A 23725-nucleotide genomic window follows, 5' to 3' on the forward strand; every position below is an offset into this window, starting at 1 on the left:
CTTACCAGCTGAGACTGAGGCTGCAAAGTCAGTTGATTCTCTATTCAGGAGAGAGATCAATTGAGTGTATTGGTTCATAGTTAGGCTAACCACCGGTGAGTTCTGATTCATTGATGTATTTGTTTGGTTTGCATTATCTGTAACTATAAGAGCAGCAGATCGGGTGGTTTTACCATAGTCATCAGTTGGCGTTTTGTCATTTCGACGCCGATTCCATTTTGGAGGATATCCAAAGAGAGCATAACATCGATCCTTGGTGTGGCTGTTCTTTTTGCAATGGTCACACCGGAGTTTTGGTCATGACACCCCAGTACCTTTATCCCTTGCCGTGAGTGCTACAGCTTCAGGTTGCAAAGAACGGGGAACCATCATTTGTTGGTGATGCTCCTCTTGTATTATGAGGGCATAGGCCTTGTTTAAGGTAGGAAAAGGCTCAAATCCAAGAATGTTTGATCAAACCGTATTAAACGATTCGTTGAGACCCATAAAAAATTGATGGAGTCTGCCTCTGTCACGCTCCATTGAGAAAATCTTGGCAGCTCCACAAGTGCACTCAGGGTACACCATGAGAGAATTTAGTTCATCTCAAAGTGTCTTAAGTTTTGTAAAATATGCACTAACAGTGAGATCGTCTTGACGCAACAGTGCCAAGTTTCGCTTCAATTCGTATATCCGAGGAATGTTTCCTTGTGAAAAACGATCCTGGAATTCTTTCCAGATTTCTGTTGCTGTATTGACGAATGCTACACTGTTGTAGGCTTCCTTTGCTAAGGAGTTGAAGATCCACACAATGACCATTGCATTGCATTTGGTCCAAGTACTGAATTCCGCAGCACCAGCTACCGGTTTTGGCAGAGATCCATCAACAAAGACTAATTTGTTCTTTGCTTTCATGATCATTGCTCTTTGCCACATGGGATAATTGTCGCCGGTGAGAGGACAAGACACAAGCATCATTCCTGGACTGTCCGAAGAAGAAAGAAAATAAGGAGAGCTGTGTTCAATCTCCATGTAAATAGCAAGAACAGTTGCAGAGAAATAGCTCAATCAAGAAAGCGTCAATCGCGGTTGAGTCAAAAGTTGCAGGGAGATGACCGGATCAAGAATCGTTGAGCAGAGCAAGCACAACTGGATCAAGAATTGCTGAGCAGAGGAAGCACAACTGGATCAAGATCCACCGAACTCAAACCAAATCAAGATTTGCAGAAAAGAAACGAGGAATGCAGAGGAAGCAAGGAGACGCGGATCGCCGCTCTGACAACATGTAAGAATGGTATCGAGACAGAAAAACAGAACAAGAATTTCTCATTCGTGTATAGTTTACATGTACATACAGATATATATATATATATATATAGAGAGAGAGAGAGAGAGAGAGAGAGAGAGAGGTGATGAGTCACCAATTTTGCCCACGTGGCCACGTGGCAGATTGCAGTTGTCTGCTGGTTATAACCAACCGTAGTATTCTAACAGCCAAGGAGCCTTAACGAGAGGTTCCGACAAGGAAAGTACAATCTTTTGTGCGTCTCCTATGAGAAAGACAAGTCTTTTGCAATCTATAAACCCGTGTGCTCAAAGTGCATGCTTTGGCCTCCGTAATTTTGCGAGTGTAAGGCAAATAGAGCGTGTAAAATAAGAGAGCCACAGTGGGTCTCGCATGACGATACCAATGCCAGAATTTCGAGTCCCATCAACTTTAAGCTACACCTGTTTAGTAAGTCTATCGGCTGGCTTAACCACCTGCCTATTTACTTACAATAAATTTACATTAGCAAAAAGTGACAACAAATCAAATATATGATCATGCCAATGAAGGGAAGTGGGTTGGATAGGTAATCTGGTATGCCCTTCTTTAAAGTGTGTCAATTCAGAAATTTGTGCTTGGGCAGCCGCTTGTACCGCGAAAGGGGATTAAAAGATACCTGTTCCATAACCAATTTACACCGACTTATCCAACATTGACTGAAGAGATTTAACTCATTTGATGGTGTATTGGGGATTTGAAAAAACCAGTATGCCAACCATGAAATAACTGTCCAATTGTTACAACCCTCTAAATGAAATCCCAAACAAGATCCAAACCAAACCGCCCGAACTGCACAGGACAATAGAGAAATAGCTAGGTGATTCAAATCCTCTGTGTTGGACATAAATTATTCACTTTAGTTGAAAAAAAACAGCAAGCTGACCATGAACCGGTAAATCTTGGTGCAAGCATCATCTCCATATGAAACACTAAACCCGAGGTGGTAATTCTTTAAGGTTCCAAAAATCCTTCCACAAGACAACCATCAAGGCAAAATGTTGATTGGAAGTCATATAGCAGTTTCGGATCGGAGTAACTTCATAGCAAAAGCACATGTAAAACGTCGATACTAATTTGTCATTTGTGCTGGACGTGTTTTGTGGCCGTTCAAGTGCAAGTATCTGATGAGTAATTAGAGGATCAAGACGGCATTGTGCACCTTTCAATAGATATGTCCTAGACTCCAACATACTTTAGCCAAATATGGGAGTCAGAATTCTTTTTCTGATAATTCCAAAAACTATGGGAGTAATTCAGATACTTGACTGATAAGATTTGTACCCATAGTAACTCAGATACTATGGGAGTAATTCAGAATTTATTCAAACTCTGAAGGTAGATAAATATGAGGTTGTCTTCATTTATATCTCCACCAAAAGTCACTTCCCACTGAATTAATTTGGTTACAAATAGTTTTTGGAAAATGCCGGGGGTGGCCATGAAACAATTGGGGATGGTAAGGGTGCTTTTAACTAATATTTCCCGTCCAGCATGAAAAAAGAAAATTAGTCTTCCAGCTTTTTAGTTTGTTCTGCTATTTATTAACAAGAAATTTTCAATTGGTAGTTCTGTTACTCAGCAATAGTAGATGAGAGCCAAGGTAGAGCTCCTTAATTACCTGTTATAAGTGACACCCCTAATAAAGCAAGTTGCAACTGAAATACATGGACGATTTAGAGAAATTAATATCTTGGCCTGAGAACTCTCAAAATTGGGTTAGGAAAGTCCGCATCTGCAACACTTCATCATTTTCAGTAGCTTTCTTGAAATAGTAAAATATCATCAACAAAATGTAGGTGATTTACTTTTGAGCAATTTCTAGAGATCTTGAAACAACATAGAGATCCTCTTCTAATTTACACTGAAGCATACAGGAGAAGATATCCATATATAAGACAAACAAATGAAGGGATAGTGGACAACCTTGTCTAAGGCCACTCAGAATTTTCTACTCACTTTTCCTATCCACTCTCTACCCGCCATGAATTGGAGCTATAGAGATGTGTGGCTGCAATTCATGGCGGATAGAGAGTGGGTCATCTGAGGCCCCTTATCAGTTTAAAAGGATCTCCAAGATCACCATTAAGAAGTATATAAAAGGACGCAGTGGAAAGACACATCCATACTAATGAGCAAAAATGAGAAGAAAATCCCAGATACTACAAGCTACTTAGAAGAAAAGCCCAATCCACTCGATCATAAGCCTTGGATAGGTCCAATTTCAACATAAAGCTTCCATGGCGTCCGTATAGTCGTCTCATTGTGTGGATTCAATAGCAATGATCCTAGTATCAAGAATTTGACGCTTTGGTGAAAAAGCATTTTGAAAAGGTGTAATGAGGGAATTCAATATGCTTTTTAACTAAAGCGCTATTATTTTGGCCACTACCATGTAAGACACATTTGTTAAACCTATAAGTCGAAGATCATTCAGAGTGTCAATGCCCTCTTTTTTCGGGATTAAGACAAGAGTAGTATCATTTACCTCAGCAATTGTTTCTGGAGAAAGGAAAACTTGTTGCATGAAATCTACCAAATCAGAACCAACCTCAGACCAACATTGTTGATAGAAAAGAGCGTGCACTCCATCCGGCCCGAGTGCTTTAAAATGACCAATAGAAAATAAAGAACTAAGCATGAGGTTCATCTCATCCGTTATCTGAGTTGGAATAAGATTCCAATCGAAATTATCAAATTTTGATTGCCTTGGTCAATGTAAAAATTTCAAATAATGATAAAGATTTCAGTTTCATCCCAACTCGAAGAACCAATAGTATTTTTGAGCGAAATTTTTGAAATTAAAACCTGACTAGAATAAAATATGTGCATTCTTTTTCGATAAGGAACCCACGCAAGTGGGGAAAGAGTAAGTTTATGTAATAGTGTAAATCTGGTCTGATGACACGTTGTGGGCGATGTTGGAGTTTGGAGATTAGTCTTAAGACTTAACTCACAAGGCATGGGAAAAACCTAATCGATAATCCCATATCAATTAACTGTTTAAACCTGAAAACTTAGCTTAAATTGTTAGGTGGAATAGGTTTATTTATTTTGAGATGTTTCCTCCGGCAAAAGTCTATTTGATTTGATGGACAAGTAAAGACCTGACTTTAATGCTTTATAATTCCTTCTCAAAGAATTGTTCAGCTAAAAATTTTAAGCTGTTAAATTAGGTCCCTAAATAGGTTTATATTCTCCAACATTTCACACGTACACTCGTACATGTTTCTCTACTTTTTCTTTCAAACCAAACACAGCATGTATTGATCCTTTCTTTTCTTTCTTTTCTTTTCCCTATTTCAACCCCCACATCCGCATTCGATTAACATTAATTCCAAATAGTATTGTAACTGTTTGGTTAGTTGGTGTAAGATAAACCAAAACCTGCATAACTTTACAGGAAAAGAAAACAAAATACAATATTATTATTAAAGAAAACTGTATCAATGGAGTTGGGATCTGTTGCCAACAAAATATGTTCCAACCCACTTTCAACAAGACACCCAATTTCTCACCATGAGGTTGGGATAGGGATGGCAATTTTTTTCCATTTTTATCTTTCTCAACCTATATTGGGGTCAGGGGTGGAAATTGTCTTGGTGGGGATGGGGTAGGGATGGGATTGATAGTAATACTCACATGGGGTGGAGATTGCCCTGACTCCGATTATATATATAATTTTATTTATATTAAAATATGTTAAAATATTTTTATATTAAAAAATCATTATTATAAATAAATCTATTTTTTAAATAGTTTTAATTTAAAAAATTTGGAGATTTGGGTCCATATTAGGGAATCTATCTTCATCGGAGATTAGGGATGGAAGATCAATTTTATCCCTGACAAGGATCAGGATCAAGGTCATGGTTTTGCTTCAAAGTCGGGATTGAGGACTAAGAATACTGTCTCCACCCTGTTGCCATTCCTAAGTTGGGACCTACCATGCATGAAAATGCATGAAATGTGTGATGTTATATCATGTTGGAAGTGTATTAGAATGTAGTTTGTTGTGGAACATCTCTAGACCGAACAAATACACAGTACATATTTCATCATTGATTTTTCAATTAGATGTCGATATCCAATGAAAGAGTGACATGCCAAAAAAATAGAGTGCTAGTCAGGTTAATTGAGATTAGACTTGGCAAAAAGTTGATCCAATCATCCAATTTATTGATCAGGCAACATGATCCAACCAGCACGCTACGAAAAATAAATTGGGTTGGAACGTCGGGTCAGGTTGAGTCACGGATTGCTGTTAGGTTACCTATTTTTCTCACCAATAAATATTTTCAAATTGGTGGGGGTTCGAATAGTTGAATTGTTCAAATTAAACTGAATGGTTATACTCGACTTGATCAAAGACAAGCTGACTTGAATGTTGGAACCATTAAATTTTAACCTTAATATATTAAGGTTAGGGTTGTGCCTTTGCCGACCCAATCCGAGAGGACCCACAAAGTTCTGACCCGAACCAAACCCGGCTCGGTCCGGTCCGATTGCCAGGTCTAATGAATGCATGGTGTCTTGCAATTACAGGCACGTGCAACGTTAGCGCAAAGTTAGCTAAGAAAAAAGTGGATAATTAACTGAAAATGAATCTTTTGTGATAACATTATAAAAGTAGTGGTTGGGCCACTGAGAGACGCGCATGTGTGCCTCTTCAGTAATCGTAAGAGCAAAAGTACGTGACCAATTGTCACGATACAATTCTAAATTCTTAAATATGGGTCAGGGTGACTCTTGACCCTTGACCCTTCACTATCTTGTATCGTCAATTCGTCATCCTCATTCATCTTCATGACGTTGCGTTTAGGCTAGCTAGTACCTCTTCAATATTCATTCAGCAAACTGGAAACATCCGGTCTTCACTCTTCAATTCAACAACCACGACCGACGATTGACCAGATCATATCAACTTACTTATGTGAATGTGAACCCTTCCGTTCGTCATGCATGCTAGCCTCGTTCACACTTAACAACCTCGATTATAAATTTATAATTATATCCAAACTTGTGGTTGTAGAGTTATAGTGGACGAATCAAGCTTTGAATTTGACTTGGTGGGCGCTTGGGCCTCACGTAATAATAACTGCCAACGGCCCACCTAGCATCCCTTTCCCTACTTTACTTAACGGTATCATTTCATTACTGAAGGAGTTGTTGTTGGATCGGGTCAACCCGTTAACTCTAGTTGGCATTGGCATAATGGCATTTGGCAAAGGCAAAACCGCTGGTAGACAATTTTCGGTTGGCTGAAGGCTGACTATGGTTTCGCCATTTTTTACCAGAAATTTAAGAAAAAAAAAAGGAGGTTTGGCTTTTTGGGATTTAAAGTGGAAAGGCGACAAAAGGAAGGAATGGATCAAGGTAGTGATGAAATTGACCGAGTTTGCTGAGTCATAGCGAGAGGCAGAGAGGTGGCATCAACTGGATGAGTCAAGAAAAAATGAAGCAATTCATTCAAGAAATGTCAAGCCATGTGTGAATAAAATTAAAGGGGGAGCCGAGAGCGTCGTTTTCTAGTTCTTGTCAGGAGGATAAAAGTGTTTGGGTCTCTGATTCTGATAAAATCTAAAAAGCAAAGCAATGTGTGAGTGTGACTTGTGAACAATATTTCAACTCTGGACCGACGGCGTCTTTTTTAATTTTTAATTTTTTTTAACTTTTTTTAGCTTAACACACGAGATCGACGATACAAGGCTTAGAGTGGTTGGTGTTAGGCGGGCTCCATGCGATGAGTACAAGTACGCCTTAAAATTGATTAAAATTATGATAAAGCTACATTGTATGATTGTGTTTGTGGGATTTCTCATATCATCAACCATGATCCAAATCCAAATCCAATTATAGGTGTGGCTTTTTATGTTGTCTAGGTGTTCCAGACTAACGTGAAAAGATGAAGCTATGTATTGAGATATGCAATCACGAGAAAGGTGAGAGGTTCGAGGAGCTATTCTCCGAGTAGGTACTTTAACTCTTAAGTCAGTGGGATCGAGAAGGATGTGATCAGGTTGAGCAGGTTGAAATAGCATTGGTCTGGGCCAAAGAGATAATGCAAAGAACTATTCAAAGAGTATAGTTCTAAAAGGTCCTTTACCTCGAGCAGGGAGTACCTATTTATAGTTGGGTGCATGTGTCCTAAATGAATAGGGCTTCTGGGATTGTCGAGATGAGGGTGTCTGCCAAGGTCTTTAGGAGGTTTCCTCTTTCCCGACGGAGTCCATTTCCTTGTCCATGTGGGACACTCCTTCTTAATCGTGCTTTTCCGTTAAGCGTGGCGTCAAAGTGGCTTAAGAAGGGGGAGGCCTCGGAGGTAGCCACGTGACATCTTTGGCGAACTCTTCCATCACCCAGACACCACTCCCCCAGTTCTAAAGTCGAGGAGTGTGGTGCTCAATCGCGGTTGGGCATGGAGGACTTCTGCGATCCTCGATTGAAGAACTCTAGTGTCTTTGAGTTAATTGGCCCAGGGTGAGATCGATTTGTTGGGCGGACCAGCCAGTTCAATGCTCGTGCTGTTTAAGATACGAGTTGGAAGACGCGTCATTTCATCTTCCCGAGGTCATGCGCGTATGAAGTGCAACGTCGAATCGGTACTATTGATTTGATTTCATTTGGACCATTGGTTGCCTTTATAGAAAGGGGGTAGGTGAGCCATTTCACTTTGTCATTTGGGAAGAGTTTGTGCCTTGGAGTTTGGCTGACGTCCCTTGCTTGATATCTCAGGTGTCCTGAACTTCTTTTTTCTTTGGTAAGATGTCTTCCACTATGTCTTCCCTGCCTTCCCTTTCCATTGGGTATACTTTGGGGGATGATAGTGAGGGTAGTCCTTGGCACGAGGCAACCGAGGTTAGGGCACCGGAGACCAATGCCAATGTGACTGAGGTTGGTGAGGAGGGTGACGCTAAGGTCCAAGAAATTGGTGCCTGGGAGACTGGTGCCAACGAAGCGGATGAAGCAGATGTGGAGTCGAAAGAGCAAGCCCTCGAGAGGGGATTTGAGAATCGGTTTGCCTTGGCTTTGTGTAGCCTTTCTCTGGGCAACCTGGTTTAAATTCGAGAAGTGTATCACATTCCCGAGGAGTACGAACTGAGGTGTCTTGGGATCGGGGAGAGGGCCACTTCGGCCCATCCTAGGGAGATTTGTATGTATGTCCATAGATTGATTGCCAGTCTTAGGTTCCCTTTAGATCCCGGGTAGTGGCCATCCCGAGGTGGTATTGGGTCTTGCCTCTTTAGTTGATGTCGAACTCGTTTCGGTACTTGGTTGGGTTGCTCTACTACTGTACTCTTAAGGATATTGAGATTACCTTGCCGATGTTTAGATACGTTCTCCTCTTGAAGAAGCACAAGCAGGGGTACTACTACCTATTAGACAAGCCAAACACCAAGGTGCTCATTGGGGCTTCTTCTTCCATTAGCACTAGAACGAAGGTTTCTCCTTTGTGAAGTGCCGAGGAGGTTGGCCGTTCTCCCTCATCATGTATGTTCCAAGGACCAAAAATAAGGGTTCTTCCTAGGTTGAGTTGTCAAATGAGAAGACAACTATTGTGAGGAGGATAGTGCGGGTGCACTTCAGGGAGTTCACGTGGTCCCGATTGCTGACCTTGGCTGGGCTGATGTGCCCTTTAGCCAAGCAATCCCAGCCTGGTCTGTGGGCTGCACAGTCTCCTTTTTTTTTTGTGAGCTTGCCTTCACTTGGTTTTAACTTTGTGGTGATTTGTGAAGATTCGGACATGGATGGTGCTAAGGAGAGAGCTCGACATATGCGGGTCGTGACCATGAGGATGGCATAGGCGGCTAGGACCTTGGGGACGCAGCCCAGGGCCGTGGAGCTTCAATACCATTTGATAGAGTGCAGCCTCGATAGGGGAAGAGGCTAAGGTTAACAGAGGAAGTCATGGTGGTTGACTCCGAGGAGGCCACAATTTGGCTTAAGCGGTCTTCGTTACAGAGGGGGGATGCTACACAATATGCTTTAGCTGTGGGCTCAGTCGGTGTGTACATGCTACAATGATCAGTTCAGTCGGAGGATACCCTTGAGACAAAGGGGGTGGTCGAACAGCTTGCCCGGAGTGTGATGCTCCCTAGTATTAGGAAGGAAGCCAGTAACCACACTAGCAACTTCCTGGAGAGTGTGACTCTCCATCAGATCATGGCGGTAAGTTTGGCTTTACTTATTTTTCCTTGTTTCTCTTTTCTTTTGTACTAACTATTCGGTGCCCTGTAGTTGATTTGTTCAGTCGTTGGTTGTGGTGATTTTATTAGTTGTGAGAGATCGAGAACACCTAGTTGAAGGCGGAGTTGGCTGAGCTGAAGTGCGGCATCGAGGAGAGGGATGACACCATCCTCAATCTGAAGGGCCACGTCCATGATCTCAAAGAAGCATGGGAGGTGCTGAGGAAGGGGCTCGAGGAGGCCAAGGCGAAGATAGTTGGGGTGAAAGAGGAGGGCATCGTTGAGTATAAAGCTTCGGAGGCTCATCAAAACGAGCTGAATGACTATGCTACCAACTCTTGGCAGGAGGGATTTTCTCTCTATCAGCGGCGGGATATGCGTTAGTCTCGAAGGTGGCCAGTGGCATTCAGGAGTTCGGCCTATTCAATACCGAAGAGCCTAAGCGCAAAGATGTTGTCATTGCCGATGCCTAGGAGCGTGTTGAGGACCCCTTAGTGGAAAATTAATGTGCTATCTCTTCCCTTCTTTTTTGTTCATTGTACACAACTTGGTATGCTAAGCTTATAATGATTGTATCGACTTTTTCATTAATGGAAGTTTGGTCCTTTTGTTGAGCACGTTGTGTTGTTTTTTCCTTCTTTTTCTAAGTTGTTGCACTTCGGAATTAGGTTGCTCCGTAGGGACCATAGGCCGTGCTTCTGTACTTGCTCTTAGGCTAGTTGGGGTTTCAGACTTGACACTGTTGTAGGGGTCTTTGGCCGAGGTCTTGGACTTGACGCTAGATGGTTGGGGTCTTTGACTTCCTGGCCTTGGTCTCATATTGGCTGAGGTGTTCAGCCTTTGCTGGCAGAGGTCTTTGGCTTTGTGGCCTCGGTCTCATATTGGCTAAGGTCTTTGGCTTTATGGCCTCGGTCCTATGCTAATCGAGGTCTTTGGCTCTGATTTTCACTGATCGAGGTCTTTGACTTAGTGGCCTCGGCCTTATGCTGGCTGAGGTGCTTCCAAGCTCTCAACATTGTCAGAGAACTCAATGGCACATGGTCTTAGAGAGTTTCACGCTCTTTGACTTGGCTAGCCATGGTCTTCAGTTAGTTCTACTCCAACTGCGAGTCGGGAGGGTGCACAAAGTTCAGCTCGACTATGTGTGGGCGTTTGGTCATTTGTGCTTGAAGAAAATTCTTTATTTATTGAATTTGTACATGTTAGTTGTCTTTAGTGCTCGACGCCGTTTGCCATCAGTACATATTAGTCGTGGCACTCCAGCTCCTCGGAGTAGGTCTTCTGCTCCTAGTTTCCCCCTTTAAGGGTCGTCCCACCTGAGATGATGGTGATGACCCTATCTGGGTGAGCTCGAGCTGGGGGCTCTTTGATATCGATGAACCCACGGAGGTATCCATATCGGATGAGGTCTTCCATGTGGTGGTGAAGCTCATTGCAACTCTTAGTGTCGTGGTCGTTGTCTCAGTGGAAATCGCATTACTTGTCTCGATTTTTCTTGTTGCCATGGGTTTTCATCTTCTCGGGCCACTTGACGAAGCTGTGGTTGCGGTTTTGCATTAGTATGTCATCCTGTAGAGCGTTGAGTGGTGTGAAGTTGTGATACGTTGGTGGCGGGGTCCTTAGTCTATGGTTAGGTCGGCAATCTTACCTCTTGGCGTCTTGGTTCGATCTTCGGCCATCGTGGTCTTTGTGCTTTCGGTTGTGTTGGTCTTCATCCTCCCTGCGCAGCGCTTGGGATTCTTTAGTGTTCATATACTTTTGTGCATGCTTCATGAGCATGGTCATGTTGGGTGGAGGGTTCTTTTGCAAAGAGAAACTGAACATTGAGGAGCGCATGCCACTCATGATGGCGGTCACAGCCACTAACTGGTCTAGATTCCGAACTTGAAGGTCCTCAACATTGAACATCACCAAGTATTCCTTCAAGGTCTCTCATTTCCTTTGCCGTACATGCATGAGACTGGTCGATGTCTTCCAGTGCCTTTGGTTGGCGGTGAACTATGCCAAGAATTGTGTCCAATTGTTCCCATGAGGATATTGACTATTGCAGAAGGAAGGCGTAGTAGGTTTTGGCGACTGTAGAGGGTGGTGATGAAGGCCTTGCACATGAGACCTTCGGAGGAGCAGTGCAACATCATTATTGCCTTTAACCCTTTAATATGGTTGTTTGGATCTCAGGCTCCATCGCACTTCTCGAACCGAGGAGGTCGCCATTCAGTTGGGGGAAGCTCGTTGACGATCTCTTTGACGAAGACAGGCTCTTTTGCAGGTTGCTAACCATGATGTTGCTCTATTGGTCAGGCTATCGGAGGGACCGCGTTGCAATTTGCTTGGTTGCATTCCAAATCGACCAATCATTGTCGCAGGTCCCTGATATCGGCGTCCCTTTCTACCGGTGCCACATTGATGGATTTCTCTGCTTTCAGAGCTACCTGTCGATTTCGAATTGAGTTGGATTCGACTATCGAGATTGGGGGCTGTTGTACATGCTGGCCAAGTCGTTCTCGCACCGGATTCTTTGTGTCGGAACGATGTGATTTACTATGGGCGTCACACACAGAAGGCGGGGATGGATGCATGGCACCTTTTGGAGTCCTTGATGCGAGGATCGGCCGTGGTAGGTGCTTGCGCGACAGGGTGAGTGGGTTGGGGGTGTGCACCGGTTGTTCTACTGTTTCCATCATGGTGAGGATGCGATCAACTTTCTACTATATGGCAAGGAACTGTGCGGGGTCGATTGGTGCCTGGTGCTAGGGCTCCCAAGGCAGGGAGTTGCGAAGTAAGTGGGATCCTCGAGATGAGGAACGAGCTCCGGAGTGGTTGGATGTGTTTTTAAGCATGGTTGCTTTTAGTGCACAGAAAGGGGTTTGGGAAATGACTTTTTGTATGTTTCTCACAGACGTTACTAATCTGATGTTGTTCAATCCGAGGTGTTTCAAACCGAGGACACAATCAAATAGTCTTGCCAACTGGATGAGGTCGAGGTGGGAGGACGAAGACGTGCACTGAAATTTGTAATCGAGAAAAAGGTCAGAGGCCTAAGGAGTTATTCCTCGGGTAGGTACTCCGGTGCTTAATTCAGTGAGATCAAAAAAGATGTAGCCAAAGACATATTTAAAGAGTGTGGTTCCAAAAAAATTTCATACCTCGAACCAAAAATATCTATTTATAGTTGGATGTCCATATGATACATAAATAAAGCTTTCGGGGTTGTCGAGATGAGGGTATCTACCGAAATTCTCAATTTCTTATTCCCTAATATGTGCAAAAGACACTTCTTCTTAATTATGATTTTTAATTACACGTGGCATCGATGGGCATGAGAGGAAAGGGCCGCGGAGATAGTAACGCGTACCCTTTTCATCGCTGGATGGGGTCCACTTTTGACTTGATGGGTTTGTGATTATCATCAACCAATGAGTAATAATTCCATCCGCTTATCCTTACCTGGTATGTGTTGCGGAGAAGCGGCGGTTCATCAGATTTAACAATTAATAGTAGCTGGCTAATATCTAATGTGGGACCATTTAAAAGATGGCTTCAAACACAGCACAGTAGGATGTTGTCGTACGCATGAAAACCCAAAAAAACGGCAACACGAAGAGAGAGATTTGATTTTTATTATTTATTTATTTTACACTCGATGCTGTCGTTGGATTCCGAAAACAACAATTCAAATCCAACACTAGTGCTGTTGTTGCCGCTTTTCGCGATGCTTACGTTACTACTTTGCAATAAACTAATAAAGATGAGACTGTAGCTGGATTGAGATGAAATCGGTCCGTCCATGCTTTTGGCACGTCGACGTCGGTCAATACTCAATAGAAGAACGTGTGAAGTGAGCTCCTTTTGGTAGTTAACCCCTTCTCCATGTCTTCTCCCTTTTTTCGTTTTTTTGGTGCACTCATCTATCTCAAGTCTAAACTTGAAACAGAAGAAAAATAGAAAGAAATCGCAAACATTTATGTTGTATCCATATACTTTCAAATTTTCATTTGTTTCGCTCGCTTCTGTGTCTGTGGTTGGTACTGTCAGGGGGTGAGTAGAGTGGAGATAGCACGGCTGGCTTATGGTAGTGCTTTATTATTTGGCACTTTTACCAATCAATCAAGCTGACTTCTTTCGAATATCAATGCCTATCCAATGGGTTCTTTGTCTTTTGGTAAACATCCAATGGGTACATAGACTATGGACGGTCAAGGTAATCGGGTGAAAGAACAACATTAGAGTTTGTTGGTATTCAACACTCAACAGAGAAGACTGAGCTGCTCTTGCCTCTTGCTGTCACTCTGTCAGACTGTCAATTGTCCACATTCATTCACTAGAATTATAGGGGCCAGTTTGGTCTTCGGAAATAAGGGTTTAGAATTGGAATCTATCATTTTGATTTCAATTATTTGGTTAATGGTATTATTTGAGGGAATGGTTATGTTTGGCATTGAAAAAATGGTTATATATTAATACTACATTGAAAAAATTAGTGTTCTAGAAAACATTAATATATTTGGAACTGTTTTTTCCATAAAAAAATAGTGTTTTAAGCCACATCTTAAAAATTAAAAAAGCAAAAGCGTGGTTTGAAGTAATGTCAAATTTAACGTTTTTAATATTAGATTTTATTATTGTTAATGAAGACATGATGTGTCATTGACGTAGAGTTATAATGGGTACTAGTGCTGAAAACAGATATATATATATATAGAACACTGATATTAAATAGAAGGTGACGTTGTTCCTGAAAACATCATACCTATCCAAACAAAAAAAAAACATTGCTTTATCAGAAAATGATACTTCCAATCCACACATATATATGTAGCATCCATATCAAACATATAGAAAGAAATCTAGTTCTAACTGATTTCAACTACTATGTAAAATATACAATTTCAATTCTAATTTGGATTCCAATTCCAATTTCGACTGTGTATCAAACGGACCCTAATATCTTTAACTTGGAAACATTCTTGCCCTACTGTTGTTGTTAACAAAATTCCACATTTAGGAGGCGCAACCTCTGCTAAATTCTAGAAGACTTACATTCACTGTAGACACAGTAGGCCCGTGAACATATGCATGCATGCACGCCCGATTCTAAGACTTCTGATGGATCTGGATCATTGCTTGAACATGGACCATACCTATTTATGTAATAATCTGATCTGAATATATATTTATTTTTCTTCTTTTAATTTTTCGATTTAAGGCCTTATGGCAAAGGATCTGATCTGAGTTGATAATATTATCATTGCCTCAAATAATTTTTAGGTTGTATTTAACATTTCTTATTTTAAGGATTTATCTTCTTTTCAGTTAAAATACTTTTATAAACTAAATTTTTAATATAAAAAAAGAGATAAATCCTTTAAAGTAAACAATACCAAATGCAGCCTTAATCAATAAATGGGAATTAGGCAATATGATTTTGGTTTTGTTTCCAAAAAAACAACTGTCCCAAAGCAAAACTATACTTGTTTTAAGAAACAAAATCACATCCCACTTTTACTTCCTCCAATTTTGGTTGATTTTATGAAAGGATTCGTAATCAAGATCCGATCCAAATTTTCCGGTCAACCTCATTTAGGTATTTCTAATCTTGGCAATGGTGTTGAAATAGTTTTCACTGTTTTTCAAAACGAATCTCGATGACAAAAGAGGACACTAGTTCTCTCCTTGGCTGTTTGAAAACTGAAAACCATTATTCTACGTGCGAATGCTCTCGTCTTCAAAAGCAACTTTTGAATGCTTGAACTCGGCAGATCATTCTCAGTCACTTTCTCTCTTACTTGTTCGTCTAAACATTTTGGATTCCGAAACAGAGAATAGTAGAGACCATTTTCTTGGCACACTCCTCAAGGAGAAAACGGTCCGGGTCCGGGTCCGGGTGCGAAAATCACCCTAAATATGCAATCAGATAAGATTCGACCTAATTACACTTTTTACTTGAATTCACCAATTGGCAACATTATGTCTACCATACTTGTCATCATCATTTAGCGTGAATGATTCACCATTGCCACTACAACATTTTAATTTAAGAAACTTAGGTCCCGTTTGGTTTATTGGAATAGGGTCTAGAATCGGAATGATTCATTCTGATTTTGTCTATTTGGTTGGATGGAATTAGAATCTGGTTCTTATTTCCGGTGGAATAGTATTTCCCTATTTTGGGAATGAAATCCTATTTTAGCTTATTTTAATTCCTGTTTGAACCAAATAAATTATGAGAATAAATTTTTTAAAATCCTGTTTGAACCGAACAAATTATGAGAATGGATCTTTCCGGTTTCGGTTCTCACTGTAAATCAAAACTAACCCTTATTGTTATTTTTTGGGGTGAGAAAAAAAGGTTTATTATTATTTCAGATGAATTGCTTTGGGATCGAATTGAAATCCACTTAGCACCCAATTTTATTAAGTTCTTTACATTTTCCAACAATACATTAATTAGTTCTTTAAAAAAAGAAAAATACAAATGTCCACCACCTAAAAGGTCCCTTTCTTTATTAGTAAGTCATTTATTTGGATAAATGCACGTATGCACTTATCCCATGTTATTTTTATCAAAAGTATTTTTCATATAAGTTAAACAATTAATCACATTATCCATAAAACTTTATTATATGAAGGGCAATTTTATTCTATAGTGCTTTGACAATTATTTTTTATATTAAAAAGTTATTTAACCTATGATATAGGATCTACAATTATTAAAAACCAAATACGAAAATTATTGGTCAATTAAAATAAAATTCCTAATTAATTTTCTCCTCTCCATAAAACTTAATTTTTTTCCCTTTTCTTTTCTGGTTATATATATCTGGAACTTTTATGAGGCCTTTGATAATAGCTAAGGTGACTGAACTTAATGGCTTTTTTCATTGTCTTGGCCGTTTTGCTGAACTGAAGAATTTATTGCTTTATCTTTTAATAGATAAAATAATTAAATAACCGTATATTTAAAATATATTAATCTATACAATTTCAGAGTTCAGCCATTAAAAACCCAGTATCTTTTTAAAATATTATTCACTAAAAGACAAAACAATGAGCTATTACTTCAGTCACTTCAGCTGTTACATAAGAGCATACAAGTTTTTAAGAGGTTGTTAGCTCATTAATGGCTGAAACTGAAATTAATGAATTAATATATCCTCAAAATTTATACTTCATTATTTTATTCACTAGAAAACAAAGCAATAAATCATTCAATTCAATTCAGCCACTTCACCCGACCATCAAACGGGAAACGGCTCTTTAATCTGGATGGTCAAGTGGCAATAGCAACCACCAAATTAGAATAATCAAAGTCTAAGCTTAACCGGTTAACCCTTATATTATATTTACCTGACCATTTCTATAATAGTTTCAGACCCTCGATTAAACACCTTAATCGATGAAATCCCAAATTGACCAACATGGGTTCACATGTCAGTAATTCTATATCACGAAGGCGTTTTAGTAATTCTACAACTCATTGTTATTTTATTAATAAATTAAAAATAATTTAATCTTGAATTTTGATGCCATTAATGAAGTTAAGTAATTGCTGTTTTCATAAAAATGTTGAAGTAAATGCTTATAAGCCTTGTATAGTTGGAGGCATTAGGGATTCCGGAGTTTGAAACTTGGAATGGAGTGGAGTCGACATCGACATCGACACACAACTCGTTCATCCCTGAAGGAAATAAAAATCCGCTGTTTGAATAGCCCACTGGAAAGCTTTGCATGGCCCCTGGTTTCTTCCCTCCCAAAACAAATAATATTTTCATCAAAGCCCTAACGTGTCTCCCTTTATATGCCCTTCTCCATCAGCTTCATTAGGGAACCCAGTCCCCACCCATCTCTTTCCTCTCTCTCCCCCTCTCTCTCTCTCAAACATCCAACAGTAACCAAAACAACCTTAATAAACTAACCCAAAAATATCAATCCACCTTCACTCTCCTCTCTTTCTCTCTCTGTCTCCACAACACTATTATAGATTGTTTCATGGACGTATTCTGATTGTCCTCGTCGATACCCATCTCTTAATTCTTCATTTTATTGGGTATCTCGCGATACCCATCTCGGATTTACTGCGGCCCCTTCCCCTCTCTTGCCCCTTCTGGTTCTGAGTTCTCTGTTTTAATTAAATGAGGATCGAAACGAACTTGATCGATCGTAAAGGGCAGAATTTTCGAGATTTGCCCAAGGAGAAGAGCAACGGCAACAATAACAACAAATCGAAGAAAGGCCGGAGGCGTCAAAAGAAACCGACGGAGAGCGTCGTTAAGGAGCTTTTCCGGACGTGCAAGGAAGTGTTTGCCAGAGGTGGTGCTGGGATTGTTCATCATGCCAAGGATGTTGAACGACTACGGTCGGTTCTTGGTACGAGCTTCCGTTTCTCTTGTTGTTTGGTGACGTAATTCAAGTTATTCAACTACTAATGCTTCTGGTCTTCTTTCCTCTTGTTTGTTTATTGGGTGTTTTCCTTTTTATTTGGTTGTGCCTCAAAATTAAGAACTCCATATATTCATATTTGAAAGTTTACATATAACATAGCTTCAGGACAATTCAATAATAATTGAATTACATTGTTATCTTTCTCGGAATTACAGCTGCTGGTTTGTTGCTTTGGGAGTTGGGTTTGGTGCTTCTCTTCTCTAGGCATCCTTGTTATTACACTCCAACCTTACCTTACGAGAGTATTCTAATAACTTGGTCTTGTTTCTCTTCCCTGATCAAAAATGTTTCCACCCAATTTCTTAAGTTGCATTTCTTTTTTCAGTTTTTAGCTTCACTTTCCTTGTTGTCTATGAAGCATGAAATCATATTTCATTTCATTTCATTTCATGTTTTATTTTATTTATGCACCTTTCTGTGGGACATGTTGATTACTACTCTATGTCTGATAACTCTTTAATTAAGAAGTAATTAGTACAAATTCGTTATTTTTTCCCTCTTGTATATATCAGTTGTTATGGCTGTAGCTTCGGGTGCCTGTTAAATCAATGGACCAGTAAATTCTTAACCTTTTCTATGGTTGTCAACTTTTGTGGAATTTTGTTGCTTGCTTGTTGCTATGAATTTTCTTTTATTGGGTTGTGTTTAATCTTTCCCATGTCGGTCGTGTTTGTCTCCTCCTTACGTTTAGGGGATGCAATGTATGTGGATGCATAACGTGAAAACGCGCGTACACATAAAATTGAACTTCGTTTTAGAGGCTCCATGGATTTTATACGTGAATGCAATGTGATTTTTATATTCCTAATAACACTAAATACTCCCTCAGATGTAAATTCTTCCTGCGCTTGTGGATCTTGTTTTTTGATCGACCCCATCATAGATTCAGCATCATGAAATCATTGACTATCTTTTGGATTTTCAACAACACCTATGGCTATGATCCCCAACTTTTCCATTTACCTTCTTGTGCTGATCTTTATTGGATCATGTAGCTAAAAAGCCCTTGATCAGAGCAAAGCAGCAGATCATGAACAAATCCAAAGCCAATAATTTTCTTTTATTGGATATATGTATGATAAATATTGTCTCTGCATACATACAATCATGCACCAGTTGCATATGCATTATCATAATGAGCGTGTAAGCATCGTGAGACATAAACATACAGCTATTGATCATATCTGGATTATGATCTACATAGTTGACTTGATTGGAAACTGGTAAGTGATGAAACAACGAAGTGTTAATTATAAGTCTTGAGTAAATTCTACTTATAAATGGTTATGATCAAGTTGAATAAGGGTAGTTGAGGAAGAAGATAGGTATACAATCTAGACTATTGATCTAGATTGGTTCGTCTGTGATGTGAGGGAAGAATGTTGGGGAGTGAGCACCTATAAAAGGACACTTGATGGAAAGACCTGTACATACAATGATACACACCACCTTTGTCATTTGGACTACATTCGTCTCTGGGGGTAATTGTAGTGAAGTTTTTTCCCCCAGTTATTGACAATGGATTACGGTTGGGTTCTGCATATGGGCCAATAATCTCCATGCTGATCTCGATGAAACATATAGGCTGATATATACATTTGTTAGGATCCATCAAAAGGAGGAAAAAGATGCATTTGTTAAGTAAATCCTCGTCCCCCTCTCCCTTGACGTAGTGGATTTCTAAGGAGGAAAGATCTTTGTCCTCTTCTTTACCTGTTTTATTCTTCTTTTATGTATGTTGGTACAAAAAACAAGAAGGAATGCAACAAGTCCATTTGATCCCAGATCCATAACCATTTTTGGTGTCCTGGCTTGTAGCATTACCAAAATACTACGTTCAGTTGATGCCTTTCGTTTCTCTTTGATGCTTACTTGATGAACTTTTCATGTGTAGATGGGATGCAACCTGCAGATGTGGGCTTGAGTCCTGACATGCCATATTTTAAGACAGTTGAGACTGAAGCTGCTCCTCCAATAACATATCTACACCTCTATGAATGCAATAAATTTTCGGTATGTCAGGTTTTCTGGAGACTAGGAATTTTGATTAAATATTAGTTAGTTTACATGGAAACTAGTTTTATTTTTCTGTGTTGAAATCCCTTGATTTCTTGCAGATTGGGATATTCTGCTTGCCACCATCTGCCGTCATCCCATTACATAATCATCCAGGCATGACTGTTTTCAGTAAGCTACTCTTTGGGACCATGCACATCAAATCGTATGACTGGGCAACCGATGTGCCCCATAGCACAAACCAGAACCCCAACCCTTCAAACTGTAAGATTTCTCAAGTTCAACTTGACTGTTCAGATTTTACCTGTAAAAAAACACCAGAAACTATCTTTCTCACTAATCTATTTATCTCATTTTTCTCAACTTAGTTTTGAAACATAAATGGGCTTGTGATTTTACTTTTTCTGTTTTTCTTAATTTGTTTTGCAATACACCGAGTGAGAGGACAATGTTGGTGTTTTTGGGATGTGGGAGAGTTTTAAATCTTTATGGATACCCGATGTTGGTCCCAGCTATCTTGGGCTAGGAGGGGTGGACTGGATATCGACCCAACTTCTTTTATTTATTTTTATTTTTTTATTTTTTTGGGCACAAAGTGTCTGGTTTCAGACTTGAGGCTGCATTCTCACACCTGTCTACCTAAGATTTTACCATTATTCCAAGCAATGGGTTTGATGTAAAAAAGTAGTCTAAATAATCAGGGACTCTATTTCTCACTTGTTGACCTACTGTGAAGGTTTTTTGACAACAAAAAAGTGTTCTTTTGGTTATGAAACTCTTTCAGGAAATCCATTCTGAAAGAGCAATGGATAAAATCATTCACGAGTATTGTATTTGGGGGAAGAAACAAATGAAAATGATAAAAACCAATGAAAAATTCAAGTGTTAAAAGCTTAATAATTTAATGGATAACATAATCATATATCTATTGATCCTACTTTATGCAATATACCTGTTGCATTGGCTGAACTTAGCTTTTTCGCTTTGTCTTTTAGTGGATAAAATAATCATGTAATGAAATATATAGGGGCAAAATAGTCATCTCAATTTCCAGTACAACAATTAAGGAGCTCACGACCTCCTTGCTGGCTTATCCATTAAAGACAAAGCATTAAGGAATTTATTTCAGTCAATTCAGCAGGTATCATACGAACCCTTAGTCTGCATTGGCTTTTGGTGTCTTTGGGCCAAGGATCAACTTGGTTGGCTTATCCTCAAAAGTTAATATTACTAATTTTCTGGATTGTCTACCTTCTCCAGTATCTAAAGAATAAAGGCAAATGGTTTGGGTCATCCAACTGGTTCTAACATCATGACTTCTGTTGAAAGTCAAAGTTGTGAGGATGGTTCAATTGTTGCTTTCAAAGCCGTTTTAAGTGTTGCACTCAATTTGTTAATCTTCGTCTTAGCTCCTCCTCAATAACCCTTCAACTTCTGCAAGTTGTGTTTACTCTGTTGATCTTTTGCTTTTTGTTAATTATTGCAGGTCAGCCCACTGGGATTCGGTTGGCTAAGATTAAGACTGATTCAGACTTCACTGCCCCATGTAATACCTCCATACTTTATCCTGCTGCTGGAGGCAATATGCACTGTTTCACAGCAATAACATCCTGTGCTGTACTGGACGTGCTGGGTCCCCCATATTCTGATCCAGAAGGCCGACATTGCACATACTATCGTGACTTCCCATACACCAGCTTTTCAGGTATCTTCTTTTTAATTTTTGAATTTGCTTTATTGGGTTTTTCTGTTTGATTTGAGTAGGATGAAATGGTAATAGTGAAGCTGGACTACATGGAGAGAACAGAACATTGTTCCCTAACTTGATTCTAGTTAATAAAACCCACAGACCCAGGCATGCATGCCGCTCTTGAACAATTTTGGACAGGAGTAGGATGTGCAATTGGTGATCCATCACCATCATTAGGATTATCTGGAGATGGGACTTTGTTTCTCTCTCCTGACATATTATCCCAAACTACCTTTTGTGTTTACAGAAACTCCCATCGAAGGGATAGGCCAAAATTCTTCACATTGTGTTTTAAGAGGGGTACTGTGTAAAATTTTCAGGTGATGCAGAGTTGGTGCCTGAAGACGAAAGAGAGGGCTACGCATGGCTGGAAGAGAGAGAGAAGAAACCAGATGACTTAAATGTAGTTGGAGCGATGTACACAGGCCCAAAAATTGTGGGAAACTGACTATATAAGGATCTTCCTTCTCCTCATTACTTGGCTCTCCAAAATTGTCAGACACTGTTCAGTCAGTTCCTCCTCTCGGAGGAGTTTCATGGTCTCTTGGAAGTCAAGGGGCTCTCTTTCTCTCTACAGCATGTGTACATAAACAAAAGATGGGTCACCGAACGCATCGGATATTTCTTCTTGTTCATCTTCTCATTACTCTACATGGGTCATTTTCTTTCATTTACTTCTGATGGGTCACCGAACGGCGAGTTTCACAGTTGTGGGGAAGCGGGATGTCTTGTACCAGAAACAATTTTAAGCCATTTTCAAAGGAAAATGAAATGTGATCAGTAATAGAATGAAAGAAAATGATGATTTGATTTATGTTCATTGAATTGTAGATTTCTTGTGAGAAATGTATGTATATTTACGACGGGCCTTTGCCCTTTTGTCATTGGGGTAGTTCTACAGCAGAAGAAACTTGTGTTGCGTTCAGGCTAAGGCAGGCTAGGACAAGCTTTTGTGTGATACGAGGTTAGGAGTTGTCCGATGAGATGGTTTCACCAAGGTCAGTGGTATTTGGATCATGACCTTAAGTTGCATGGCCAGGGCTTTGGGTTGGCTCTTGCCAATCCATGGGAGGCATTTCTTACGTATTAAGGGGAAAGGCCATGATGAAAGTCGATTTGATGCCGATGTAAAGGGATTCCTGTATGTCAATGATGATGGGCACCTGTGTGTCATGTTGATAGGCAACCGTTGGGCTGGAACACACCTGTGCGCTATGGGCAACGGGATAGTTCATTTAGCTTAGGCAAGGGACTAGCGTGGTGAAGGACCATAATTGAGCCATGCCTGCATGCCAAGCCTCCCTTGAGTGTTAGTAGCATAGTGCCAGTCCATGCATTGTCTCCATGAGCATGTATGCGCCCATGAGGAACCCTAGTAGCCATGCTAGCCATTAGCTAGGGTCGTCCCGCAAGGGATATTGGTTTAGGAGTGCCAATGTTAGGCACCCAAGGAAGTTGACCACCCCTCCTCAATGAGTACATTAAGATTTTAGAGGTTTGCTTGAAAATAACATCAATTCTCCCAAAAATTTTATAGGCAAAAATGACGATGGTGTCCCTTAACGTAAGCTTGCCAAGCGTAGGCAAGGCTACGCCTGTGTCAGATCGTGACAGGCTCTCCCACTCGATCCATTGTCATCATCGACAATGGTCTTTCTGTGAATGAGCGTCTGTGTCCCATGCCATCCACTTGTCTGCCAGTTCCTGGGCTCGCCTGGCCAACCCGAGTCTTGCTTATGTTGTATCCATTTATAGGGACTGAACTATTTCACCATGCTGGCGTGCCTAGACTTCACCCCCAATGTTGAGGTTACTCAACCGTTGAAAGTGTGAAAGAAGGGCCCTCGAAGAAATTGTGTTGTTTCGCGGAGGTCCGCCCCATGTATCATCTTTACCTCAAGGCTTGACCGTCTTCTTGGTAGCTTTTCGATAGTGCTACCGAACACGATGTGATAGGTCTACTCTTACTGTTGGCGATGTGTCTTGGGTACTCTTTCACCATGCTGGCCTGCAGACTTCACCTCACCG

General features: G+C 40.3%; 2 protein-coding genes across 2 annotated transcripts; one reads left to right on the plus strand and one right to left on the minus strand.

Annotated features, from left to right (window-relative positions):
- Positions 1-585: 585 nt before the first annotated feature.
- Positions 586-1011, minus strand: LOC148854165 (uncharacterized). Its single transcript, XM_088984827.1, has one exon. The coding sequence runs from the start codon at positions 1009-1011 to the stop codon at positions 586-588; it is 426 nt and encodes a 141-aa protein (XP_088840953.1).
- Positions 1012-17096: 16085 nt separating this feature from the next.
- LOC148854166 (2-aminoethanethiol dioxygenase, putative (DUF1637)) lies at positions 17097-22517 on the plus strand. Its single transcript, XM_088984454.1, has 5 exons — positions 17097-17856; positions 19826-19944; positions 20049-20211; positions 21434-21652; positions 22018-22517. The coding sequence occupies exons 1-5, from the start codon at positions 17622-17624 to the stop codon at positions 22143-22145; spliced, it is 864 nt and encodes a 287-aa protein (XP_088840580.1). The 5' UTR covers positions 17097-17621; the 3' UTR covers positions 22146-22517.
- The last annotated feature ends 1208 nt before the right edge of the window (positions 22518-23725 follow it).

Source organism: Nelumbo lutea, chromosome 4 (assembly GCF_056320005.1).
Source record: "Nelumbo lutea isolate HS-2025 chromosome 4, American lotus-T2T, whole genome shotgun sequence".
Lineage (NCBI taxonomy): Eukaryota > Viridiplantae > Streptophyta > Magnoliopsida > Proteales > Nelumbonaceae > Nelumbo > Nelumbo lutea.